Below are 27,660 nucleotides of genomic sequence, written 5' to 3'. Positions count from 1 at the left end.
TCTTGGTCTACATGTCACTGAAAGAGTGGCTGTTTTAACTGAATCGTTTAATTAAATAACCATAGCTACTATTTATTGAATATCTCTTATGTGCCAAGATTAGTGTTAAGGGTAGAGCTAATGTACATAAATGACCTGGCACGGCTCCTGGCATGTAGTAGGCTCTCAATGAGTTATATTAAATACATCTTGAATCCTCATGACGGCGCTAACAGGTAAGATCTTTTTGTTCCCATGTTACAGGTAAATAAACCGAGGTTCATAAAGGTAAGTAACTAGCCCAATGATAACACTGAGTCAGGATTGGGAAAGTAGATAATTGTAGTCACTGGCCTAATGCTTTACCTAAACTATTTCATTTTATTCTTACAAATACCCTACCAGTTAGGTACCATTATTACCCCCCATTTAAAATAAATAAACAAACACTTAAAATGCTTAAGCAATTTTCCTGAGGTCACATGGCTGGCTGGTAAACCAAAACTTGAACCCGGGTCTAACTCCAGAGCTCATACAACACACAGTACACCAGGGCCATATATGCCTGGAGAGAGGTAGACAAGCTGTCATTTGAGCAACTTTGCAGGGATGTGTCCGTTACCCTGGTGAATTGATCAGAGTTCAGGACCCTCAGTCTTATAGGCAGAGATTTGATTTGGTCACCAACTGAGAACCAATCCTTCTCTTAGGGGCAGATTCACATTAATCAAGCTTAGGAGACTCAATGAAAGAGCAGAGGGCCAGTTTACTGACACTGAAAAATGTAACTACATTTGAGTTTCTTGTGACAAGTGCATCCTCTCCCTGTAGGCAGACTTTTATAGGAATTCAAGTTTTAATCTAAAGTTATTCACTAAATATGGAATCGAAGCAAAATAAAATAATTGGATGAGTTAAGAAGAGTGTCTGCCACATAGTAAGGACTCAATAAATCTTAGGTGTTATTATTATTATTAATACCCATCTGCATCAGAGGAGCGAGAAACCATGAATCCCCTAAACATACACGAAGAGTTCGTGTATATACATATGTGCATTTTTCTGGGGAGGAGTCTATCTTTTATTAAATGATCAAAGTGTTAGTGACCTATAAGCAAGGTTAAGAGCCATAAATTCTACACAAAATTCTACACAGAATCCTGAACACCTTGATGGAGCAAGTAAAATTTGAATTGACTTGATATTCTTCCGGAGCTAAGGTTGTTATTGTATGTGGCAATCAGTGCTGATTAAGTATAACCTCTTTATGCATCACTTTTGAGGACATTTTTCTTTCCATAATATCTTTCCTATATGTTTCTTTAGTACTTTTGCACGGTCTATAGTTTATTTCCCCATTTAGATCATTCAAAATCATCTCCCTTTGGAAATAACATTCTTTCTTTTTTTTTTCCCTTGAGATAACGTTCTTAACATTCAGGCTTGTCACCTAGAGTAATCAGTAACAAGCTGTAATACCTCTTCTCTTCTGTGCAAAAGGTACCACATTGGTCACAGCAAACAATAATTTGCTAAGAAAAAACCATGGCTATACGTCTAAAAGCTCCACTTTCCTGCTCTTTAGATTATCAGTGATGGGGTGAGGGTAGGATTACTTCAATTAGAGAGAAATTCTATCTCCTTTTACATTTGCCTTTCTGTCAGAACACCCTTCAAAAGCTCCTCAAATTATAGCTTCTTTGAAGATGTGTATCCGAATCTGTATCCAAAAGAATGTAGACCAGGGAGACCCAACTTGTCCTCCCTTCTATTCATTCAACAATATTTATACAGTGCCTTTTATATTATAGGCACTTTTCTAGGCACTGGAGTTACAAAGATGAATAAGGATTTAGAGGATAGTAGGGGAATGAGACCTATAAATGAAAAATCACAATGTGGGGGTGCTCGGCTGGTTCAGTTGGTGGAGGATGCAACTCTTGATATCAGAGTTGTGAGTTTAAGCCCCACGTTGGGTGTGGAGCCTACTTAATTAAAAAAAAAATTTGCAATGAAGTGTGCTTTCAAAGAGGAATATACGGTGGTATGGGAGCACAGACAAGAGGGCTCCACTCTGTTTCAGAGGATCAGACAAGGTTTCCAAGAGGGGATGACACTGGCTGGGTGAGTAGGAGCTAAATGAACAAACAGTGGGATAAGGGCTTTCGTTTATGGGGAATTGCGTGTGCAAAGGCATCAAGGTGTAAGAAGGCTTATTGGAAGAAGGAAAAAGCAAAGTTTGAGAGGGAAGAAGGAAGGATGACTACAGCTGTAGAGAAATATATAAGCAGCAGATAGAAAGAAGAGGAAATTGAGGGAGCTTCTTCCTGAGAACACTCATTTCTTTTTTACAATTAGCAAGCTTTGTTGGGGCACCTGGGTGGCTCAGTGGGTCAAGCGTCCGCCTTTGGCTCAGATCCTGATCTCAGGGTCTTGGGATGGAGGCCCACGTTGGGTCAGGCTCCCTGCTCAGTGGGGAGTCTGCTTCTCCCTCTGCCTGCCCCCTCCCCTTGCAAAAATAAATAAAATCTTAAAAAAAAAAAAAGCAAGCTCTGTCATCCAAGATCAAGGGACAAAATGGAAAAGGGGGCTTAAGGAGACTAACCGTGCTCATGTGGGAGAATTACTAAGCAGTGCTGAGAGACCATCTGTGAACAACAGTAACATCGCTGTTCAAACTTCTCTCCACCCATTTAGCTTCTTCTCTCCTCTTGATAGAAATTCCTAATTGGTCTACTTTCTGTGGAAGCACCAATCTTTCTACAGTCCAATATTCTCCTTGGTATTTTTATAACTTCCATATTTTACGTTCAAAAATATCTTTGAGCACCCACTGTGTCGCTGGTTGCTACAAAGTTAAATACAGTGCTGTCTGCCCTTAAGGAGCTTAGTGATGGGCAGTAGAAGAGAGATTGAAGGGAAATATAAAAACTGAATAAAATAGCACTAAAGGCACAATATGAAATGTGCGTTAGGGAAGCCTAAGTATAGTATTTGCAAGTTTAGAGTCCTAACCCTGTTTGATGTCATCAGGGCCCATCTGTATAGAACACAGGATTCTTTTAAGACCTTGAAGAACCACCAATAACTTAGGATCACCTGGATAATTTAGAGCCATTCCATTAAAAAGAGTGGCACTGATCTGTAAGCATTACATAGACAACTCAACTCTAGCTATTTCATCCGACTGAGATCACTTTATTGCTTTACTACCCTTTCAGCAGCCGACAGAAAGCAGCCTAGCCTTCTGACTTTTTTTTAAGGTTTTTTTTTTTATTCCACTTAGTTAACATACTGTGTAATATTAATTTCTGGCATACAATTTAGTGATTCAACATGTCCATACATCACCCAATGCTCATCACAAGTGCCCTCCTTAATCCCCATCACCTATTTAAGCCATTCCCTACCTCTCCCCTCTGGTAACCATCAGTTGGTTCTCTATAGTTAAGAGTCTGTTTCTTGGTTTGCCTCTCTTTTTTTCTGCTATGATCAGTTGTTTTGTTTCTTAAATTCCACATATGAGTAAAATCACATGGTATTTGTCTTTGACTGACTTATTTCACTTAACATAATACTCCCTAGCTCCATCCATGTCATTGCAAATGGCATTATTAGGTATTTCCCCAAGGGATACAAAAATACTAATTTGAAGGGATTCATGCACCCCAATGTTTATAGCAGCATTATCAACAATAGCCAAATTATGGAAAGAGTGCAAATGTCCATCGATGAATGATAAAGATGTGGTATATAGTCTTCTGACTTCTTAACTGCTGTCAGTTTCAACTGCCTGGCTACTCCTTTCTTGATAGTGGTTCACTCCAAAACTAACGTTCTGTGTTTGTTTCAATGTTGCACCTGCTGAATCTTAACCAATCCTATCCAGTCCCAGCTACGGATCTTCTGGTCCTAACTCTAGCCCATTTAACCAAGCAGCAGTAGATAAGCAGACTCTCGCTGTTATCAGCAGGCTCCTTTACCAGAGAGCTTCTTATCCCCACCACCCTACAATCTATTTAAGCTTATACCTGTCACCTACATCCTCACTACACCATGCTTCATACTTAGAGAATGAACACCTTCATGGAACAAGCAGAATTTAAACTGATTTGTAACCATATTCCCCCAGAACTGAGGTTATTAGGCTGTGTCATAGTTTATTTTGGTCAAGTATAACCTGTTAGTTTATATTCAGTTTCCCTTATTGATGATTTGAAAGCCTAGGTTTTCCTCTGCATCAACTGGGATGGTTATGTGGGTTCTTTCCCTTTATTCTTTTGATCTGGTATATTACACTGATGATTTTCCTGTGTCGAACCACTCTTACATTTCTAAAATAAATCCTACTTGGTCATGATCTATAATCCTTTTAATATGTTGCCAGATTTGATTTGCTGGTATTTTGTTGAGGTTTTTTGCACCTAGGCTTTTTTTAAAGGGTTCACTATTAGGGTTATTAAGAAGCCTTCACTTCTTGGCAAGTAAGCGTTAGTCCCCAAGTGAGTGTATCTCTCAAGATAAGTATCAACAATATTTGTAACTACGTTACAATCACGGTATATTTTTTGAATTCAGACATAGTAAAAACTTATCTTTTCTGTATCCTCTTTTAGAAGAATAAACTTTGAGCTTCAATGATAAAGACAAAGACATTTCCAAGATTATTCTCACTGCAAATTCATAATGAGTGCAACGTTGAAGGCTTCCAACATACAGTTAATGAACAAGAAGGATATAAATGTTCTCATTTAGAGATAATGGGGCATTTCTTATTCATTAGACTAAAATAGTGCTTGGCATATAGTAGGCCATTAATAAATATTACTGTTAAATGAATGAATGAATAAATATATTCAGTCTTTTTATTTTGTAAAGAAGAAAAATTGCTTATCCCCAAGAATTATTGTAAGACAGTGAATAACATTTTGTTTTTTTCCCTTTTTTTAATAATAATTTTTTATTATGTTAGTCACCATACAATATATCCTTAGTTTTTGATGTAGTGTTCCATGATTCATTATTTGCGTGTAACACCCAGTGCACCATGCAGTACGTGCCCTCCTTAATACCCATCACCGGCCTACCCCAATCCCCCACCCCCCTCCCCTCTGAAGCCCTCAGTTTGTTTCCCAGAGCCATGAGAGACTGTGGAGTCTGGGAAACAAACTGTGTTTTTTCCTTTTAAAAAAGCAATCACTGGGCGCTTGGGTGGCTCAGTCGTTAAGTGTCTGCCTTGGCCTCAGGATCGAGCCCCGAGCCCCCGCATCGCACGGGGCTTCCTGCTCATTGGGAAGCCTGCTTCTCCCTCTCCCACTCCCCCTGCTTGTGTTCCCTCTCGCTGCCTCTCTCTCTGTCAAATAAATAAATGAAATCTTTAAAAAAATTAAAAATTTAAAAAAATTAAAAAACAATCAAAACATGAACTGTACATCATAGGACTGTCAGGCGCCTGAACGGGATGGCAAGGGGGTATACAGCAGCTCGAAACCGTACCCCACTCCGTAGTTAATGAATGAGCCTCCGCTTGCTTAGAACACACCCCTACCCCATCTCCTGCTGTGGTCCACAGAAAAGTTGCCTTATAATTGCAGATTTTACTGTTTTATGGTCCCTATGATGAAACCTGAAAAGGTGTTTTATGAATTCAGTTTTCAGGCAGACCCCAAAAAACCCATCGGGGGGCACATTCTGGCTCATGCTTCAACAACAAGAATAAGCTTGAGAAAAGGAAGAGGAGAACTGAGAATTGCCAAGATTTATGACAGGTAAATATTGTCTTATTTTTAATCAGATTCTTGGGCATATGGCATTAAATAGCATTGCCTCTCCTGAGAGGCTATAATTATACCACTGGCAGATCGCACATGTCTGAATTTCCTTCTCAAAAAGTATTCACTCCATTGGGAAATCCCTACTATGGACTAGGTTCTAGAGATTCAGGGATTCTGTTGACAAATAGACTTGGTCCCTGACCGTCCAAAGCTTACAGTGAAGCTAGATAGTGAAAGAATGATTCCAACTCAAGTGTGGTCAGTGCAGGGAAAGTACAGGGTATGATAGAGATATATTTTTATATTCTTCTCCTTTCTTCTGCCAGGTTTGATTTTTGTTTGTTTATTTGTTTTGTTTTGTTTTTTTAGGTTTCAGTTTAAACATCACTTCCACAGGGAATCTGTCCTTAACCCTTCAGTTTAGGCTGTACCCTGTATTAAAATTTATATTCTTTCACAGTACTTTACTTATTTAATTAAGAATTATAAACAGTAGGGGGGCGCCTGGGTGGCACAGCGGTTAAGCGTCTGCCTTCGGCTCAGGGCGTGATCCTGGCGTTGTGGGATGGAGCCCCACATCAGGCTCCTCTGCTATGCGCCTGCTTCTTCCTCTCCCACTCCCCCTGCTTGTGTTCCCTCTCTCGCTGGCTGTCTCTATCTCTGTCAAATAAATAAATAAATAATCTTAAAAAAAAAAAAGAATTATAAACAGTAGGGACGCCTGGGTGGCTCAGTCGTTAAGCATCTCCCTTCGGCTCAGGTCATGATCCCACGGTGGTGGGATCAAGCCCCGCATCAGACTCCCTGCTCAGCGGGAAGCCTGCTTCTCCCTCTCCCACTCCCCCTGCTTGTGTTCCCTCTCTTCGCTGTCTCTCTCTCTGTCAAATAAATAAATAAAATCTTTTTTTGAAAAAGGAATTATAAACTAAATTTTTACAAGAGACCTACTACACACCAGCTGTTCTAGGTTCTAGGTATAGAGCAGCGACTAAAACAAAAAGACAAGGCCCTGCCCTCATAGAGCTTATATTCCATTGGTAATGATTTATATAATGCATGCCATCCGGCTAGACAGCAAATACCCTGAGGACAGGGACACGATTCTCTTGCTCACTGCTGTATTCCCAGTACCTGAGACATAATAGATGTACAATATTTGTGATTGACTGATTAGCCAACCCTAAGCAACAAGGCAAAGATTTGTAATAACTCTACCCTAGGGAGGAAAAATCGGCCAAAAAGAAATCACATGAGCTCTTAATCTGGTTTTTGCTGTGAATTACAGAGCTTATTATGGGCTGTCACTGAATAAATATTAAATAATTAGTTCTTCCATCTATTTAATTGTTATTGAGACCATTTTGCTTTTCATGACCTATCCCTATAGACTATAATATACAAATGCTGTGTTTTATGGAGCTTCAGCAATCTCTAGAAATTTGCTATGAATATTCTTTGTTGAATTAAATAGGTAGTAAGATTGTTCCATATTTTTATTAAAATTTTTTTTAGATTTTTTAAATTTATTTATTCGACAGAGATAGAGACAGCCAGCGAGAGAGGGAACACAAGCAGGGGGAGTGGGAGAGGAAGAAGTAGGCTCCCAGCGGAGGAGCCTGACGTGGGGCTCGATCCCATAACACCGGGATCACGCCCTGAGCCGAAGGCAGACACTTAACCGCTGTGCCGCCCAGATGCCCCTTTATTAAAATTTCTTGGCCTGTATCTTAGACAGGTTTCAGAACTTTCCTAAAAGTGCCTGGGTGACTCGGTTGGTTAAACATCTGGCTCTTGGTTTCTGCTCAGATCATGATCTCTCCGTGGGGAGATCAAGCTTCCCGCTCAGCAGGGACTCTTGCTTCCCCTGCTCCTCTCTCTCCGTCCCTCCCCGCCCCACACACACATTCTATCTCTGTCTCTCTGAAATAAATAAATAAATAAATAAATAAATAAATAAATAAATAAATAAATAAAATGAAATACTTTCCTAAACACTTTTCACTCTGAATTACATCAGCTAATTACATGTACATCTCCCTCATAGCAGGGACTGAGTCTGATTCACAAATGTCCCCAGCACTTAACATGGTACTTGGCACATAGTAGGAACTCAATAACTGGTTGTTGAATTAACAAATGAACTCCATCCGCATGTTCCATCATTTGCATATTTTATCAAATCCTCCATATTTGCAGGACCAAATAACTCCTTCAGTTCTTACAGTCTTGAGAGAACCCTAGGGTTCTGCAGACTCACTGAAGGATAATTAAAGTTGTCATAGAGGTTAGAAATGTCAAATTTCCATAAATCTGAATAAAAACAGCAAAACTAGATCATAGCAAAAAATGTCAAAACTTAGTTTGCTGTGCAATGTGTCCTTTCCCACAAAGTATTCTTGACTTTAGAGACTTTTTAGTTGAGAAGATGGTGGTGCTAATTAATGATAGCCAATATCTATTGAGTGGCTGCTGCATTCTAGGTCTTGTACCAAGTGCTTTATATATATATTTCATTGTTTATAACAACCCTAAGAGGTGGAGGTCATTATCCCTATTTTCCACATGAGCAAACCAAGGGCTCAAGCAGTTAGGTAGCCATTGACCCTCTACAGTCTGTTTTAAACACAGAAACCAGAGTGATCCCTTGTAAAATTGAGTCAGATCATACCTATCTTCTGCTTAGAACTCTCCAATGTCTCCCCATCTTAACTCAGAACAAAAGCTGCATTCTCTGTAGTGGTTTACTTAGCACTACATGCATGTCCCTATCCTGTAACCCCTGCTCCCCCTCCCACACCACTGCAACCTCGGTGGGCACTTCGATGGTCTAAATACGTACCGTAGGGGCTTTGTACTTGCCTAGAATCATCTTTCCCCACATAGCCCTCATTCTGGTTATCAATCTCCTCTCTTCCAGACTTTGATCAAATGTTACCTTCTCCATAATACCTGTCTAGATCTCCCTATTTAAAATTGCAACTCTTTCCAGTTTCCACACTTCTACTGTCCCTCACCCAGCTCTATTTTTTCTCTCCCCATATCATCCTCTAATGTATTTCATAATATATTTATTATGTTCATTATTTATTATCTGTTTCTTCTTCTCCCTAAATATAACTTCCACAACGACGGGGATCTTTGTCTATTTTTTTCATTTCTAGATTTCAGGTGCCTACAAGGAAGATTTAGCAGGTGCTCAATAAATGCTTTCTTAGTGAGTGAATGAATGGCCTTGCCCAAATCACACAATCAATAAAAGATGGAATTAGGATTAGAATCTGTACTGTCTGAATCTAGGGCCAACACTTTTAATCATTACACTGTTTCTTAGTTTGTTAAAGATGCTCTATTTTGGACAGTCATGGCGTCTGCTATAGCTACTCCCATGGCTTCAACTACTAACTTACACAGATGTAAGAGAAAGACAGTTCTTGTTCAAAGGAAACACAGAATTCTCGAGGAATTGAGCAGGAAAGGGTTCTCAGAAGACTTCCCAGATGTACAGGCGTGACTACAAAAAGGGACTAAGCTCTTTCCCTCGAATGTCACTATAGTTACAGCTTCCATAAATAATTAGAGCTGGCCCCCAGTATGCATTTTTCTCTCTTTAAAACTTTTGACTGAAGAAAAACCCCATTTATTTTGTTCCACTTAGCGTATCTGAGATTGGTGGACATTAAAAACAAAGAACTCTACTGAATTCAAAGAAAAAACAAATTTTAGATAATTACCAAAAACTGAAAAGGCACCCAAATGGTCAAGTTTCTGAAGTGATTGTTTTTTATTCTGTTTCTAGAACCAAAAAAACAAACAAATCCTGGTTCAACTTTGCAGATACCTTTCTTGGCGCCCCCTTTCTCATTTCCTTAGCTTCCTGCCATTTTTAAGTGGCCAACTGAGTATTTGCCTTCAAAGCCAAAAGGTTATTTTCTGATTCTGCTCAGGTCTTCTTACCCAGCTCTAGTTTTAGTTTAGCAAGACCGGCCTTATTTATGGCCCATTTGCTCTCTACAGGGGAGGCCCCCTTGCTATTTTCCAAGGGAACAGTGTGTTCAGAGTATAGTGCCTAATCTCCACCCCTCTAACAAAACAAAACAAACAAACAAAATCAAAAAACAAAAACCAGCGTTGAGAGGCAATATAGTCTGGTGGTTAAGAACATGAGCTTTAGGGTCGCCTGGGTGGCTTAGTTGGTTAAGCATCTTCCTTCGGCCCAGGTTGTGATCTCAGAGTCCTGGGATCAGGTCCCAAATCGGGCTTCTTGGTCAGCGGGGAGCCTGCTTCTCCCTCTGCCTGTTGTTCTGCGTGCTTGTGCTCTTTCTCTCTGACAAATAAACTCTTTTTAAAAAATCTTAAAAAAAAAAAAAGAACATGAGCTTTGGGGATGCCTGGGTGGCTCAGTCGGTTAAGCGGCTGCCTTCAGCTCAGGTCATGGTCTCAGGGTCCTGGGATCGAGTCCTGCATCAGACTCCTTGCTCAGTGGGAAGCCTGCTTCTCCCTCTGCCTGTAGCTCCCCCTGTTTATGCTCTCTGTCTCTGACAAATAAATAAATCTTAAAAAAAGAAGAAGAAGAAGAACATGAGGTTTGGAGTCAAATAATTTAGTCTCTAATCTGGCATCTTCCTACTAGCAATTGTGACCTTGGGCAAATTACTTCTCTTTGAACCTCCATCCTCGCACCTGTAAAATATGGATAATAATACATACCCAAGAGTTCTCATAAAGTTAAAATAAAATAATGTAAGGGAGACCGACATGTAGTAAATTAGTAAATACTTAATAAACGAAAGCTATTAATATTACTAAGAAGTCACCATAACCTGGATATAATAACAGCACAAAGTAGCAGTAGGATCTTTCTCTCATGATCAGTGATTTTCAGATTTTTATTTCTTGTTTAGCCTTTTACTTGAGTTTTAGATGTTCATTTCCAACTGCTTGCAGAACTCCACTACAGGACTGTCACACAGGTACTTCAAACACAACGTACCTAAACTGAATTTCTTATCCTTCTCTCTCTTTTTTTTTTTTTGAAGATTTTATTTATTTGTTTGAAAGCGAGAGAGTTCGCACAAGCGGGGCGGGGGGCAGAGGGAGAAGGAGAAGCAGACTCCCCGCTAAGCAGGGAGGGAGATGCGGGCTCCATGCCAGGACCCTGAGGACATGACCTGAGCTGAAGGCAGACGCTCAATCGACTGAGCCACCCAGGCGCCCTTATTCTTCTCTTTCTTATATATAAAACAAGTATATAGTCCCATGTTTTTGTTCATACTAGTCCCTCTGCCTGGAATGCCCCCATTTCTGCCTCAAAAGCCTCTTCAGATATTATCTATGAAGCCTTTCCTAATCAACCTCACTGGTATAATGTCTCCTTTCTTCATGAAATGTAGCTTACTTTGCATATTTGTCATATGCCATACATAGTTCACCTGTTAGACTTCTTGAGAGTAGGAACTCTGTCTCATTTTTGTGAAATCTGTAGAGCCTAGTACATACTAATGTATGATTTTCACAAGTTGAAAAAGTGACTTTCTTGCAAATAAATGTAAAATAAACGTATGTCAAAGACTTGACTCAACTCCTTAAGTAATGAAGAAACTGATTCAAAGGATGATTTGACAGAGATTTATGTAGTCAATCAAAGGCATCCTGAAATAAATTTGCTAATAGATGAAAAACTGGTCGATATTTTACAAGGCAACAAATTGTAACATCTGAAGTTGTCTTTTCTACTGGAGGGAAATCAGTTGCTTCTCTACACAATGAAATTCGTTTCCAGTGCTGTAGGCTGGAATCATCTGCATCACCCTCAGACAAGAATCATCTGCATTGCTATCAGTTTCCCACAAATTAACCTCTACTCCAACAGCATTGTAGAATAAAGTAAAAGGTAAAATCTAAAGGATCATATAATCACGTAGAAATATAAAATGTCAAAGATTTTATTTAAGTCATTAATTAATGCAGGAACTAATAAGATTTTGTATCCAGATCCAAGAAAAAATCAAATTAACACACATATGGAGCCAAATAAGGAATGCTAAAATAAATTAGAAATTGGCCAAAAACAGGTCAATGTCCATAGGACAGGAATCAGTTACATTCCTCCTCATACAATTTACATTTCTATGGACAAGGATCATTTGTATTACTCATGGTTACCTGCAACTGGCAGAGTCGTCGAGTAGCTCAAAGACAACGAAAGGCAGAATCCACAGAATTGGGGAACCTGGAAGGATATGCTGGGCCACCTATTTTCCCTCTGAAGGTACTTGGCAATCTTTTAGTTCACTTCAAAGCCTTTCATCATTTTGCCCTGCATTGGTCTAGTCAGCAAAAATGTGCACCACCCCCTTTTGACCCAGGCCCCTGAAGGTCTGCCACACGGTATCTGAGAATATACTGAAAGAACACCCAGTTATTCCTTCTGCCTATTTCCAAGTTTGGGCTCATTTTTCTTGACATTCAGAACCTTAGAAATGGAAGTTGTTCAATAAGTGTCTGTGAGGGTTGGTAATACTTGTAGGTAAATTCTATAGTCCACATTTAGCTATAGCAACTCTGAAATGTCTCTGGAGACTCAGACTGATAGGGGTGTGATGCCTGTGACATGAATATGGTATTTATAGAAATAGAGCTTTTTATAAACTTCTGTTCCCTTGTATTCTGCTAGCCCCGAGATGCCTGAAAATGAAGCCACCTTCGCAATAACTGCTGGAGGAATTGGGGATGCCAAGGAGTAGGTGGCGAATTGATGCAAATTGCTTCTTAGTGCTTATTAGGAGCTGAAGAAATGGAAAAGCAGTCTCAAATTTCAGACCTTAAAGTAAGAGTTTGTTTTTTTCACATGTTATTAGAGGAAAGTCAACAAAAGAAATTTAAATCTTGTATTTATCCTAAAAGTCCCTGATGTATAATCATTATACGTTGTATGTCAATTCAGGAATATATATATATTCATGCATGTGTATATATAAATAAAGCTATTGAAAACTAGTTGGGAAGGGGTACCTGATCCCATCACTTTAGCTGTCCAAAATCAGCCACTAAACAGAAAGAAAATCTAAGAGCTCAGAAATGCCCCATTCTCCTACCATTTGCCCTTGAACACTTACAGAGGTGGACACACTTCCAAAGGAGGGAGCCATTTAAGGAAGGAATATTTACAGGACACACAAAAAAGCTTTTTTTATTTACAACATCAAACTATACACTCACCTTACAGCAATGGAAAAGTAATATTAAATTAAACTAAATATTAAACGATTTGACTTTTTGACAAGTTGAAGTTACCTTTAAAAAATGTGTTTCTGATACAAACATATTTTATGGGGTGATAAAGAGGAAGGTAACTAGGAACTTTACAGTTTGGGGTAATCAATATAGCATGAGTTTTATATTTTAAGCGTGGGATTGAGAATAGCTAATATTTTTAAAAAATATTAAAGTTAATTTACATGTAAAATTTCTGAATACTAAATTTAGAAATGTGCAAAAGAATATTGTTTTTTTCTAACTGTGAAACAAAAATAAAATCTAGTTTTCAAAATGAATATAAAAGTATTTGAAAATTAAAATACTAATAATATTTATAATGCCAATCTTTATAGACCTCGAAAAGATTTCATCTCTGACACTGCATCACCTTGTATGAAAATTCAAGTATTGAAAATACCATTTGTCACAAAAGATATTTGATTATTCATTCTCATTCACTCAGCAATGCTTGGAGCTAAAAAATGTACAAGGTGGGGCGCCTGGGTGGCACAGCGGTTAAGCGTCTGCCTTCGGCTCAGGGCGTGATCCCGGCGTTATGGGATCGAGCCCCACATCAGGCTCCTCCGCTGTGAGCCTGCTTCTTCCTCTCTCACTCCCCCTGCTTGTGTTCGCTCTCTCGCTGGCTGTCTCTGTGTTAAATAAATAAATAAAATCTTTAAAAAAAAAAAATAAATAAAAAAAAAATAAAAAATGTACAAGGAAAGTATGGTTACTGCCCTCAAAGAATGTGTACACTAGTTGAAGAGAAAATACTAATATTTATGAAAGAATGAAAGAGAGCAAATGATTATATCATTAATTTATCAGTAGTGTGGTCTTGGATTATAGGATTCCAAAAATGGGAGAGGAAAGGTTAAACTGTGGGACAGCATGTACAAAGGCAGAGAAGCTGAGATTTGGAAACAGAGACCAGCCTGACAAGCAGAAATTGTTCAGTGTGGGGTACTGGGAAATAATAGCTTTTTTTTTATATATATATATACTTTTTTTATACCACAGAGGCTGCTTTCTGAATAAGCAGAGATTAAGTCATCTAGGAGCAGATTTTCTGTATTCGGCAAAGTCACTTAAATGACTTATTTTGGTGTACAAATATAAATGCATACTTTTGTCCTGGGGAAGGGAAGATTTTGTTACTTGATAAAAACTGAGCAACAACTAAAGATTCCCTGGTATACAGAGCACTAGAGGGCAATGGACTAATTTATACAGGAGCTCGGAGCCTTATAGTAGGAAAGGAAATAGAAGTCCCAAGATTTGAGATTCAGAAAAATTTTCTGGATTAAACTGAATAACCCCCTCACCAATGAGAATTTACCAAGAGGTGGGCAGTAGGTTTGGAAACCAGGGCCTAATCCAAGGGCCTACAGTTCTGTGGGGAGGCTAGTTATAATATGGCATGTCGCTAAAGCCGGAAACCTATCTGGGTCCAGCTACTCTGTGTGTCCTGCTTCGGAGAACAGTAGCTGAGAACTGAGGACAGTGAACTAGGAAGCTGTAAGGCCCAACTTTGGGACAGCACAGCAAATTGTGCTGTGCCCATGGAACTCTGCTAGGCCAGGGTTCAATCTGCTGGGGCTTTCCAGTCTTCCCTCTCCACCTGAATATAGAAACAGCTCTCACCCCTTATTCTAAGGGGGACAGAAGAGCTCAGAAAAGAGCTTTTATAGGTCAGGACTCTTTTGGTTGCAAGCCACAGATACTCAAAGTAGCCAATGGAAGATAGGAATTCATTGGCTCGTGAAACGGAAAAGTCCAGAAGTAGTGCTGACTTTAGCCAAGATGGAGCCAAAATCTCAAACAGCATCATCAGGGCTTGCTCTCCCTGCCTTCTTTTCGTGTTCTGATCATTTCTACGCTGCTATTGTTTTCAGCCAGGCTTTCCTCACATAGTAGCCAAGATGCTGCTTGCAGCTCTAGGCTTACCTCCCACTAAGTCAGAAAACCCGCTAGAAAAAGCATGCCTTTTTCCTCCATAGATTATTCATTCTGTGGGGAAAAAACCAAACAAACAAAGACTATCAAATGAGAACGGAGGCTATTTATTCAGAGTTTGCTACAGCAAGAGAGTCAGTGACCTCTGTTTGCTTTTTGTAGAGACTCAAAGGCAGGCAGAGGAATGGGAAAGCCTTATAGTAGAAAAAAGGAAAGGCTTTAGGTGTGCTCTGATGGGAAGCTGTTGGCATGCGGAAGCTGGAGAATTAATCTGATGGAGACACAGAAAATGGATAAAGGAAATAACACTGGCATCAGGGAGACAATTTAAGAAACAGTTATAATAATTAAATTGTGAGATGGTAAAGACTGGGGCTGGAGTAGCAGTGAAATAGACATTTCAAAAAGGTAGTTAAAAATTAACTTAAGGTGAAATTGGGGGCACCTGGGTGGCTCAGTCAGTTAAGCATCTGCCTTCGGCTCAGGTCATGATCCCAGGGTCCTGGGATTGAGCCCCACATCGGGCTCTCTGATCAGCGGGAAGCCTGCTTCTCCCTCTCCCTCTGCCTGCTGCTCTGCCTACTTGTGCTCTCTCTCTGTCAAATAAATAAATAAAATCCTTTTTAAAAAATTGGTGTGAGATTGAATAAAAACAGAAGAGTCATCGCAAGTGACTGTTGACGAAGTTCTCTAACCTATGAGGGGAGATTATGTTTGTATCGTGATCAGGAATGAGGAAGTGGCAAATAGAGGTTAGGGCTTGTACTCTGGGAAGGTTTGTGTATTAGTTTGCTAGGACTACCATAACCAAATACCATAAATTGGATGGCTTAAACAACAGACTTTTATTGTCTCACAGTTCTGGAGGCTATGAGTCCAACGTCAAGGTTGGTTCCTTCTGAGGTCCATGAGGGAGAATCTGTCCCATGCCTCTTTCCTAGCTTCTGCTGGTTTTCTGGTGACCTTCAGCATTCCTTGGTTTGTAGAAGAATCGCCATCATTTTCACATGACATCCTTACTGTGTGTATGTCTTTGTGTTCAAATTTCCCCTTTTTATAAGGATACCAGTCACGTTGGATTAGATGCCCACCCTATTCTAGTATGACCTCAGTTCGACTAATTACATCTATAATGACCTTATTCCGAAGTAAGGTCACATTCTGAGGTATTAGGGGCTAGGACTTCAGTGTATGAATTTTGGTGGGGACTCCTAGGAGCCCATAGCAGTTAGTAAGAATCAGGTACAGTCAAGGGTCAAGCACTGTTGGCCCATAACCTCCTCAGGAGCTTCCCAGGGGTAATCTGAAATCAGCCCCCATGGGTGGAGGGCAGGGAGAGACTGAAGAAAGAGGCAGGCCACTCTCTTGGTGGGTGGCCATTTTTGTAAACAAAGGGAACTTACATATGAGGCTTGTCTTGGGCAGCAGCAAGACAAGTGCAGATCCCTGCACCGGCCCACCAAATCTGAAAAGTTTATGTAGAGGCCTTAACTGGGTTCAGTCATGTATACTGTACAGATGTTCTCAACACCACACCACTATCTCAAGACTATCCTTGGAAAAATGGGAAAGACAGGTGAAACCCATACTCCAAGGACAGGGGACAGAGTAAGGAGCTCTGAGGTCAACAGGCATTCACGTCTTTCTGATGACCTCCCCTAACAAGCATCAGAATGCACAGGACACGATCTGTACTCAGTACTGGCTACAGTCTGGAACATGTAAGTCAAGACCTAGGGAAACCTAGTATCTGTTTAGAAAATGAAGAGGTTGAGGGGCGCCTGGGTAGCGCAGTCATTAAGCGTCTGCCTTTGGCTCAGGGCGTGATCCCGGCGTACCAGGATCAAGTCCCACATCGGGCTCCTCGGCTGGGAGCCTGCTTCTTCCTCTCCCTCTCCCCTGCTGTGTTCCCTCTCTTGCTGGCTGTCTCTCTGTCACATAAATAAAATCTTTAAAAAAAAAAAAGAAAATGAAGAGGTTGAAATAGAACATCTCTACCATTCCTGTATAACTTTCCCGTTCAATCACTCCTTAAAGAGCAAAGAAAAAAACCAAGGATAGAAAGCAAGATCAAAATAGGGTGGCCAAGCCAAAAATAGGGGATACGATAGACACTCAAAAGGGGATATCTTTTATGGTGAAAAGAGGGATTGGGACCTTGGACACCAAGCTGCACCCCGTCAAGTCTTCTTCACCTGACTCTGGCTTGGATGTAGTGAATGTCTATAATTTTTTGGTTGTACAGTTTCCATTTCTCTATTATAATAACATCCTGGTTTTCTTTTAAAGAGTTATCTCTCCCCAGTTCATGTGGTCTATCCTGAGACATTGGATACTGAGTGACAGTTGCAAGGATTAAAACATGGGTTAGAAGCCACTCATTCGTGCAGTGACAGCAGGGTGGCAGGGCCAGCAGCAGTGGCAGTGACCTGGCAGTCTGTTCCTGCTGCTAGACTGTAGGTTTCTGACTCCTAAACTGCAGTGTTGTTCAAACTCCTGTCCATTCCCCGGGTGGTTTTCCAACCTCCTGCCAACTCAGTGACTCCTAATGTCCTTCTGACAAATTTTCCTTTGTTTCAGTTAGCCAGAGTTGGACTATACTACTTGCCTTCTAGAACTCCAACCAAGGTACAAAGAGAGTGATTCCCAAATGCTGCTTCAGGGAAATGGAGAAAAAGGAAGCCAGGAAGGGCTTGCTTAACACCCAGATGAGAGATCCTTCATTATTCATATTCTTCATATACTCTTCTATACCAGTCTTGTTTTGTTTTGTTTTGTTAATTATGCCCCACACCCAGTGTGGAGCCCCACGCAAGGCTTGAACTCATGACCCTGAGATCAAGACCTGAGCCGAGATCAAGAGTCAGATACTTACCTGACTGAGCCACCCAGGTGCCCCAGTCTTTAATATTTTAAAAGGAAAGTTGGGATTTTACTTGGCTGAATATAAAAGAAAAACTGAAAATAGCAGTGTCTTAAACAAAATCAAGGTTTATATTTCTCTTATTAACAAGCAGGCAATCCAGAGATGCTATGGTGCCTCAACTTTGTCCTCCCTACTTTGTCATTGGGCTTCTGTCTTTCTGCTTGACCATCCTCGCTCTTGTCTTCCATCCTCGAGGTCACCTTATGGCCTAACATAGTGCTTGGAACTCTAGTCAGAGAAACCAAGCTGGGGGAAGAAAGATGAAAGGCAGAAGGGCAGGAAAAAAAAGGTTCCTTCCAGCTGAGTCAGCCCGTGTGAAGCAGCCCTCCCACACACTTCTGCTTGTATCTCATTGGCCTGAACTCAGTCACCAGCCATATCTACACGCAAAGAAGTAGAGAGCTAGTCTTTTGTTCTAGACAGCAATATGCCCAGCTAGAACTGAGAGTTCTGTAGTTCAGGGGGAAAGGGAGAACAGTTGTTGGGTAAGCAACTAGCAGTCTCTACCACAAAATCTTTTACTTCCTTAGCAAAGACAAACTCACTGAAGGTCTGTTATATACAATGCAGGGCATTTCAGGGGTTTTCTATTTGTACCAGTAGAGCTGGTTGAGGATTACATGAGTTAGAATTCCTTCAGCTGCAGGGCTCCTGTCTCGTTCAGTCAGTGGGTGGAGCATGAAACCCTGATCTCAGAGTCATGAGTTCAAGCCCCACGTTGTAGAAATTACTTAAAAAAAAAAAAAATGCCTTCGGCAACAAATAACAGAAAAGCCAACTCAAAGGAACTTAAGCAAAGAGGAAATATGCCTTCCCATATAATGAAAAGTCCGGTAGTTGACCTTAATTAACTAGTTAGTTCATTAATATAATTAATATAGTAATTATGTTAATAGCAAGTATATAATGTCATCAAGGGTCCAGGTTCTTTCTGTATCTTCACTTTTCCATCCTCAATCTGGTTTGTTTCCCAAAAGCTCCCCCCATGGTCAAAAGATGGCTACAGTAGTTCTACTTCACATCCTAAGGTGACAACATCTCGACAAAGGAGCAAGGAAACAACCCACTCACACAGCTACCTTCAACTCATGGGTTGACTGGAGGGTCTAAGATGGCCTCACCCATGTCTTGGCAGGGATGGCTGAAAGGTTGGGACTTCTCTCTGTCATCATTCAGTAGTCTAGCCTGAGCTTCTACATGGTACCTGGGTTCCAGGAAGACAAGTACTTATCAAGCTTCTACTTGTCTCATGTTTGCTAATGTCCCATTGGCCAGAGCAAGTCATGCACCAAGCCCAGAGTCATTGTGGGAGGGGACTACACAGGAGCTTGAATGCCAGGAGCTATGGTTCCTGGGAAGTCATCGGTGTAACAGGATTCTACAGAGTACTATGTTGGGCCTTTGTAGGTAGGGAGAATTCATCTTCAAGAGCTTACATGAGACACAAGCTATTAGAAAGATGAATGGCAACACAGGATTTAAATAACATTTTTAAGACTATGTAAGTCTAAAGACAGGCACAGAGAATGGGGTCTTGACCTGGGAAAGCTAGCTGTAATTTTCTCGGGGCCTCATATGGTGGCGAATGTTCCATGCCTCAGGGTCAGGCCTTCAGCCTTCATCGTCAGTGTATTTAGTTGTCCAGTATTGATTAGTTTCTAGAGAAGTGTCTCCATCTGACTAAGCATACAAGTTGCCATGTAGAGTATACCAGAAGGCCAGTGATATTGAAGAATGGACTATAATGGCGAGCTGATCAGATGTAGAGATTGACCTGAGATACCCATTGCCTCAGTGAGCAAGTTCAAATGGAGCTAAAGTTGCTTGATGAACATGGAATCAGAATAAGGTTGCTTGATGTCCACAATAGCCAAAATAAGGGAAGAGCCCAGATATCCATCAACAGATGAATGGATAAAGAAGAGGTGGTGTATACATATATAATAGAATATTATTCAGCCATCAAAAAGAAGGAAATCTTGCCATTTGCAATGGAATGGTTGGAACTAGAGGGTATTATGCCAAGAGAAATAAGTCAGTCAGAGAAAGATAAATATCATATGATTTCATTCATATGTGGAAGTTAAGGAATTTTAACAAAACAGATGAACATAGGGGAAGGGAAGGACAAATAAAATAAGATGAAAACAGAGAGGGAGAAAAACCATAAAAGACTCTTAACTATAGGGAACAAACTGAGGGTTGTAGGAGAGAAGTGGGTGGGGGATGCTATAACTGGGCGATGGGCATTAAGGAGGGCACTTGATGTAATGAGCACTGGGTGTTATATGCAACTGATGAATCTCTAAATTCTACCCTTGACTCTAATAATACAATATATTTTAATTAAATTGAATTGAAATGAAAAAAAAAATTTTTTAAAGAAGCTGTATCCCAGAACAATAAAAAAATAATAATAAGGATGCTTGGATATAAATCTTGAATTATTAATGGGCTCAGAGGGCCCACTACATTCATCCTCATCCATTCATTCATATGTATATTTTAAATGTATTTTGGAGTATTTAAGACAATAATGTATAAAAAAATAATGTAGTTGATACTTGTAAAATGACACATTACCAATACAGCTGAAGACTCTGAATATCCCCTAGGATTGAATCTCTTTCCTCCCCCACAGAATTAATCATTTTTCTGAATTTGTGATCAAACACTCCCATACATTTCTTTGTTCTTACATTACATGTATGTGGATCTCTAAGTTATAAAGCATACTGCCTTGTATTCCACCAATATCAAGACACCAGTTAGTTGCCAAGTACAACAGATACAGATAGGAATGATTAATCAAGACAGTCCCTGAGGCGTGGACTTGCAGGGAAAATCACCCAAATAATTACAAATGTGGCTAAGAGCTACAAACCAAAAGTACAGGTAGCTATGAGAGTTCTCACTCAGGGAACTGCCTCATCTTGGGTTAACCTGACCAGGTTTGGGGCAGGTACAAAGACCTCCCAGGCAGCCTGGACACTCACATTGTCTTGACAAGGCACCCTCTACGTTGGGTAGCTCTTGGATAGCTGCTTTGCCAACCTTCCCTCCACCCGCTTCCTCAAGTATTTTCACTCCTTGGCAGAGAGCGAAAAGCCTGTCCTGAACACTACAATCCCAATTCAATTAGTAAGTACTGCCAGGGGAGGCGACGCCCACATTTCCCAATCTAAGAACTGGTCGTTGCAGCAATTTCAATAGATGGAGGAGGTAAAGATGTGAATCTACTTACACTAACTTATTTACTCCAGGCAGGAGATCCTTTGCAGGGAGAACCCCCGTAAATTCTCAAACATATATGCCAAGAATTATATATGTATATAAAAGCGAAAGGCTCCCCTTTGACTCTACCCAGTACCAATCTAAACCACCCCCAGATCAGGCTGTGTGTGTGTGTGTGTGTGTGTGTGTCTGTGTGTGTGTGTGTGTGTGTGTGTGTGTTTAGGCTTGGTGTCCTTGTTTGATGAAGTCCTTCCTAAGAGATAACCCTGACGCTAGTTGGTTTTCCCCCAAGTGTGTGCAAACTATATTTTGCCTCTGTGATCAAAATTATGTAAACACCAGAGCTTTCCTTCTCATTATATAATACCTTAGAGACACCAGTTGGTGTTTAGCTGACCCATCGATGTTTTCACTGTCTTTGTCCTTATGTTCTGATTTTTGGTGCCAGCCTGTTTTTCTTCACTTTATTAAGTCTATGTATTTCCAAAGTACAATTGTAATTCTTAAGTGCAATTCTCTAAATGTACAATTAAAGTACATAATTATATACTTTCTGGTCCATTCCCCTCCTTTCCATTCTGTTCCTCAGCCAGCTCTCCTCTCAGATTCTCCACTCAGCTCCATACCTGATCAATATCCCTATATCTGTCTGGAGAACGCAGAGGAATCTATTTACAAACATGAACTGGCCCCTCGACCTCCTGCTCCGCTGCTTTAGCGTATACCTCCTCCCTCCCCTCCAGCTTATGAAGGCTGACTTTTCCTCTCTAGGATCCTCAGAAGTAAACCAAAATTCCCAATCACCTGTTGGATTTCCCAGCAAAGACAAGGCCCCGCTGTAGTTCCAGAGACTGTCCAAGCACCAGTGGTGCCAGTCACACAGCTCTGGCAGGTCTCATCTTTCACCTTTGAGCCACACCCAGATGAGAGCAGAGATTGGGGCCCAGCATGTGACGTGGCAGACGGTCCTTGGCCACAGAGACCCAGAAGTTTGCTCGGGTCAGTTTTATGCTTCTCCAGAACTAAAAAGCTACCACGGAAATGGCCTTGGTCAGTCAGTCTGTGGCCAGCTCAAGCCTGTGATGGTTGTTTTTCTGTTGCTAGCACGCAAGGAGGAGCCTATAATGTCAGCTGTACCCATACCAGGACTTCAACTGCTGAAGAGTCTGGAACTGGCTGCAACCTTTGCAGCAATGGGTATGGGTGGGGACGGGGACTGTAGGAGTGAAGAGTAACAGAGAATTCGAGGAACCAGAATCTGAAGAAACTTACATCCCTGTGCCTTACAATCTACTGGAACATCTTGGAATTTTCTCTGGACTGAGAACAAGTTACCTCCCATGTGGCTGCATCCACACTGACAGTCTCTGTTCTCAACCAGTATCCATCTTGAAGAGGAACTGAGCCCTCCATGGCATCTAAATGGCACCTCAGTTAAACAAACATCCCCTACTGAGCACCAGAGAGCATGACTGATTTTTTGAAGGTAAAACATTGCCTTATTGCCTCCTCCCCTACGTCCCCCATGCAAAACATTGTTACTTGGTCTGGCTTCTCAGATTTTGCACTCCCATACACATCATTCAACACTGACTTTGAATTCATTCATATTCAACAAACCAAAGAGCCTTCAGCTACTAGGATCCCTTGGCTTAGAAGGCTGCTAGGGAATTATAACAATTTTCTCTGTCACCAAATTTTTGTTGTCCCAGTCTAATTAGAAAGGTACATTTGTTGAGGCAAAGGGCAGGGTGAATGCATCATCCTGTGCATTCCAAAAGATAAGTGCCAAGCATTTGTGTATGCAAGTGTAGTATTTGTCACACCTTGATAATTATAATCCCCCCTTTCTCATTTAGAGTTTTTAAAACACGGTAACACTGTTAATCTCTATTCTGGTGAGTCATTCTCTTTAATTCTTGACTATGTCACCCGTAGTGAGCTGACTGTATAGTCTCAACTCTCTTCCTCCTCAGCTTGCTTGCATGCTGTGCTGAAGGGAGGAACCGAACAGCTGCCCCCATTATCTATCAAGAGAACAGAAAAAATATTGTTTCCAGGTGGTGACTAATGCCTCTAAATGCCAGAGGACAGACAGAAGATCACGTCTCTAAGTTTCCTAGCAGGGAGGGGACAGAAGTAGACCTTGAGTTTTTCTATTTGCATGTATGGACAGGGATTAACAAAAACCACAAAAGTTGGCATAAATAAATATTTTAAATGTGGGTGAAGACTAGAGAACAGAGATTTGCTGAAGCCGGGAGGTCGTGAGAGGTTGGGGCCAGAATTTGGAAAGCCTTCAATGTCAGACTATGGAGCTAAAACTGGGTCTTCCGGCCATGGTGAGCAATAGAAAATTTTTAAGCAAGAGACTTATACAGAATAGCGAAGTTGAAAAAGAGTGATGATGGGATTCCGTTCTTCTAGGTCTCTCTAAAACAGAAGCCACTAATACACACATTCAACTAGAGTCAATGATTAACACCTCTTGGCCTAATTTTGGCCTGGCAACAATTAACTGGACAGTGAAGCACCCACTTTAGATGGAGCGTGGCAACCTGGTTTGGGTTCACCTCTTTGGATTAGTGGTCGTCAAATAGTTCCCCTAAGAAAATTCAGAAAACAGATTTTATTTTGACACAATTTTTTATTTTTTTCTTTTCTTTTTTAAAGATTTTATTTATTTAACAGAGATAGAGACAGCGAGAGAGGGAGCACAAGCAGGGCAGTGGGAGAGGAAGAAGCAGTCTCACAGCGGAGGAGCCCAATGTGGGGCTCGATCCCATAATGCCGGGATCATGCCCTGAGCTGAAGGCAGACGCTTAATGACTGCTCCACCGAGGCGCCCCTGACACAACTTTTTCATCGTAGCCTTAAATTGTTGTTGTTGTTTTTAACTAGGCTTCACACTCAGTGTGGAGCCCAATGAGGGGCTTAAACTTACCACCCTGAGAACAAGACTGGAGCTGAGATCAAGAGTTGGATATTTAATTGACTGAGCCACCCAGGCACCCCTAAATTGTTTTAAAGGCTAAAATTTATGATACGGTGAAGTATTGACGTTTTAACATGAAACTGTCACATCCATATCACTCTTTTAAATGTATCCCAATGGAATTTAAACACCATAGCAGTTTGATACCCAACATCATCCTTTAAAAATACATGAATAGGAGGGGGCGCCTGGGTGGCTCAGTCATTGGGTGTCTGCCTTCGGCTCAGGGCGTGATCCTGGTGTTCTGGGATCGAGCCCCACATCAGGCTCCTCTGCTGGGAGCCTGCTTCTTCCTCTCCCACTCCCCCTGCTTGTCTCTCTCTCACTGGCTATCTCTGTCACTGACTGTCTCTGTGTCAAATAAATAAATAAAATCTTTTAAAAAAATAAAAATTTAAAAAAATAAAAATATATGAATAGGAGGGCCCCTGGCTGGCTCAATTGATAGAGTATGTGACTCTTGATCTTGTTGGTGTTGTGGGTTCAAGCCCCACAGTGGGTGTAGAGATTACCTAAAAATAAAAAACCTTAAAAAAATAAAAATACACAAATAGGTTCTTCTTTAACAGTTGGACATTTTATATGGTTCTGTTTTCTCTTTGAACTCTTATTTTCTTTCCAGAATATTGTCCCATATTTTTACATCAAATGTGTTACTCATCATTTATTTCTGTCACACAGAATTGTGGCACAAATATTAAAATGTTTTCTCATTTCTTTTTTTAAAAGATTTTCCTTATTTATTTGAGATAGAGCATGAGCCTGAGCAGGGGTGGGGGGTTGGAGCTCAGAGGAAGAGGGAGAAGCAGGCTCTCCACTGAGCAGGGAGCCTGATGTGAGGCTCAATCCCAACACCCTGGGATCATGACCTAAGCCAAAGGCTGATGCTTAATTGACTAAGCCACTCGGGTGCCCCTTTTTCCTCATTTCTTATGAGCCTAAGGCTCTACATATTAAAATTTCTTCTGAATTAAGTTATAATAATTATTATTAGAACACAAACAAAGGGGCACCTGGGTGGCACAGCGGTTAAGCGTCTGCCTTTGGCTCGGGGCGTGGTCCCAGCGTTGTGGGATCGAGCCCCACATCAGGCTCCTCCTCTGTAAGCCTGCTTCTCCCTCTCCCACTCCCCCTGCTTGTGTTCCCTCTCTCGCTGGCTGTCTCTATCTCTGTCAAATAAAAAAATAAAAAATCTTAAAAAACAAAAAACAAAAAAACACAAAGCAACATAAATATATTAAAACTCTTCATAACTATTATACAGAGAGAAATTTTTTTTATTGGGCATGTATCTTTTATTTTTTAATTTTTTTAAACTTTTTTTTTAAAGTTTATTTATTTATGTATTTATTTAAGGAATCTCTGCAGCCAACATGGGTCTTGAACTCACAACCCCAGATCAAGAGTTGCATGCTCTTCCTACTGGGCCAGCCTGGTGCCCTGGGAAGGTATCTTTTAATAAGATACAGGCAGATTAAGAAAAAAAGATCCTGTATCCATGGAAGAATATTACCTTTGGCTATTCTTTTTTCCCCTCCCTTTTTATAGCTGTAAGTGCTGAGAAACTTTGATCACATAATTCAGCAGGTGGAAACAGAAAAGAGTTTTGTTCTAGTAATGTCAATTCTTTAATCTCCTCCCAGGTTATATGCCAAAAATCTCATAATCTATCTTAAGTTATTTTTAATGATTTGTGGCTGAAAATTCCACATGGCCCTCTTTCCATTTTGCTGAAAGCGAAAAACTAGAATTTTCCTAATTTGCAAAAGGATGTGTTACCAAGTCATTAGAATCATTTACTTTTCTCATTTCTATGTCATCATTTCTAATTGTCCCTGTATTCAGCACCTCTGAGATTTGTACATAAATGGCAAAGTCCATAGTGAGGTTTTGGATAGAAGAGTAATATTCTTTTTGTTTCTAAAATAAGAGGGTGACATTTTAAACAAATTTCTCAGTTATCAATTTTAGAAAAGAGTGTATATGAAAGTTCATGTTTTGGAAATAGATTTCCTATGTGTCCCTCGTATACCGTAGTTTGAAGGCCAGTTCTTTAGGTTACCTCGTTGACTGAAGAATGTTAGTATTCTTAACCTCTTCTATCTAAAGTACAATTAGTACAATCAGTTTTTTTCTCAAAAAACGAACCTCGGTCCTACCAAGGCAGAAAGCAGAGGCAATTATATTTCATTTCAACATTTAGGGAGTTTAATGACTATGAAATTGCAGAGTTGTAACACTGAGAGGAGAGAATGTAGGTACAGAACGTAGCATAAGTGGTTGATAGTAAAAGTAGCTTCAAAACAAAAACCTATGGCTTTATGATCTAAACAAAAATAATTCTCTTAGTGGTCGGAAATTGAGCCTTGAATATAAATTTTACTGCTATAATAACAACAAAACAGATAAAATGAAAAATGGCATTGGTATTGTTGACACGTGGAAAGCAGAAGGCAAACCAAATTTGCAGAAAAACTTCACAGTTGAGAGAGAATGATAGTCACCCTGTGATCCCATGGGGAGGTAGTCTAGCACAGAGCTTCTTGAGCAGTCCTTCTCAATTAGAGTCATTCTCAACGTTCCTAGGAGACACTTTGTGACATTTTGTTGTCACAACGTGGAGGAGTGGGGAGATTCCATTGACATGTAGTTGGTAGAGTCCAGAAATGCTGCTAACATCTTACAACGCATGAGATAACCTGCACAACAAATTATCTGGCCCCAAATGTCAATAATGCCATGCAAAAACCTTGCTAGAGCACCTAGGTTTGACTCCCAATTGAGCCAATTGCTGTGTGACCCTGGGTGAATGACTTAGCCTTCTAAGCCTCAGCTTTCTCAACCAAGAAAGTGGAGAGATGATAACAGGTAATCTTTATTGAGTGTTATGTGCCAGGCACCACTCAGAGTGGTATTTTCATTTGCTTCTTCTAACATCCAATGAGGAACTCTTATCTCATTTACAGATGAGAATAAAATAAAGCTCATAGCACATGCCTAGGATACGGTACACGCCGCAGTACAAGATAGCCGTCAGTTTTTAGGTTTTTTTTTTTTTAAGGCTTTATTTTTTTAGAGAAGTTTTAGGCTTACAACAAAATTGAGAGGAAGGTCCAGAGACTTCCTATATACCTCCTGTCCCACACATGCATGATGTGGGAAAAATATTGGGGCTCGGAGCCAACAGCCAAGAAAGAATTCTTGAGATGTCTTTGGTGCAAAAAGGTGGCTTTATTAAAGCACAGGGACAGGACCCGTGGGCAGAAAGAGCTGCATTGGGGTTGTGAGAAGTGGCTAATTATATGTTTTCAAGTTGGTAGGAGGTTAGGGATAGCGTTAAGTCTCTAAAGAATTTTGGAAGCAAGGTTTCCAGGACCTTGAGGGAGTTAGATGTTGGTAGGAAAAGGTCATTTATTACTGTCTAGTGAAACTTTAGTCATGAGACCCTTCAGATGTATATCAGTGGGTGTTATGCTTGGGGAATGATTGCCAACATGTATCTTGGGGGATAGAGATAAAGGAAGCTTCCAAAGGAATTT

The 27,660-nt window shown here is 40.5% G+C and overlaps 1 protein-coding gene across 3 annotated transcripts in view; it reads left to right on the top strand.

Annotated features, from left to right (window-relative positions):
* Positions 1 to 13,185, top strand: part of DMC1 (DNA meiotic recombinase 1) — a 39,185-nt gene extending 26,000 nt beyond the window's left edge. For all 3 annotated transcript variants that reach the window (XM_002914548.4, XM_034644305.1, XM_034644304.1), the window contains 2 exons: positions 5,631 to 5,747; positions 12,427 to 13,185. In XM_002914548.4, coding sequence (XP_002914594.1) covers positions 5,631 to 5,747; positions 12,427 to 12,496 — 187 coding nt within the window. In that variant the 3' untranslated portion in view covers positions 12,497 to 13,185. The remainder of the gene's footprint in view (positions 1 to 5,630; positions 5,748 to 12,426) is intronic.
* The last annotated feature ends 14,475 nt before the right edge of the window (positions 13,186 to 27,660 follow it).

The sequence above is a fragment of the Ailuropoda melanoleuca genome, chromosome 15 (genome assembly GCF_002007445.2).
Source record: "Ailuropoda melanoleuca isolate Jingjing chromosome 15, ASM200744v2, whole genome shotgun sequence".
In the NCBI taxonomy this organism is placed as follows: Eukaryota; Metazoa; Chordata; class Mammalia; order Carnivora; family Ursidae; genus Ailuropoda; species Ailuropoda melanoleuca.
This window is presented reverse-complemented; position numbering and strand designations above follow the sequence as displayed.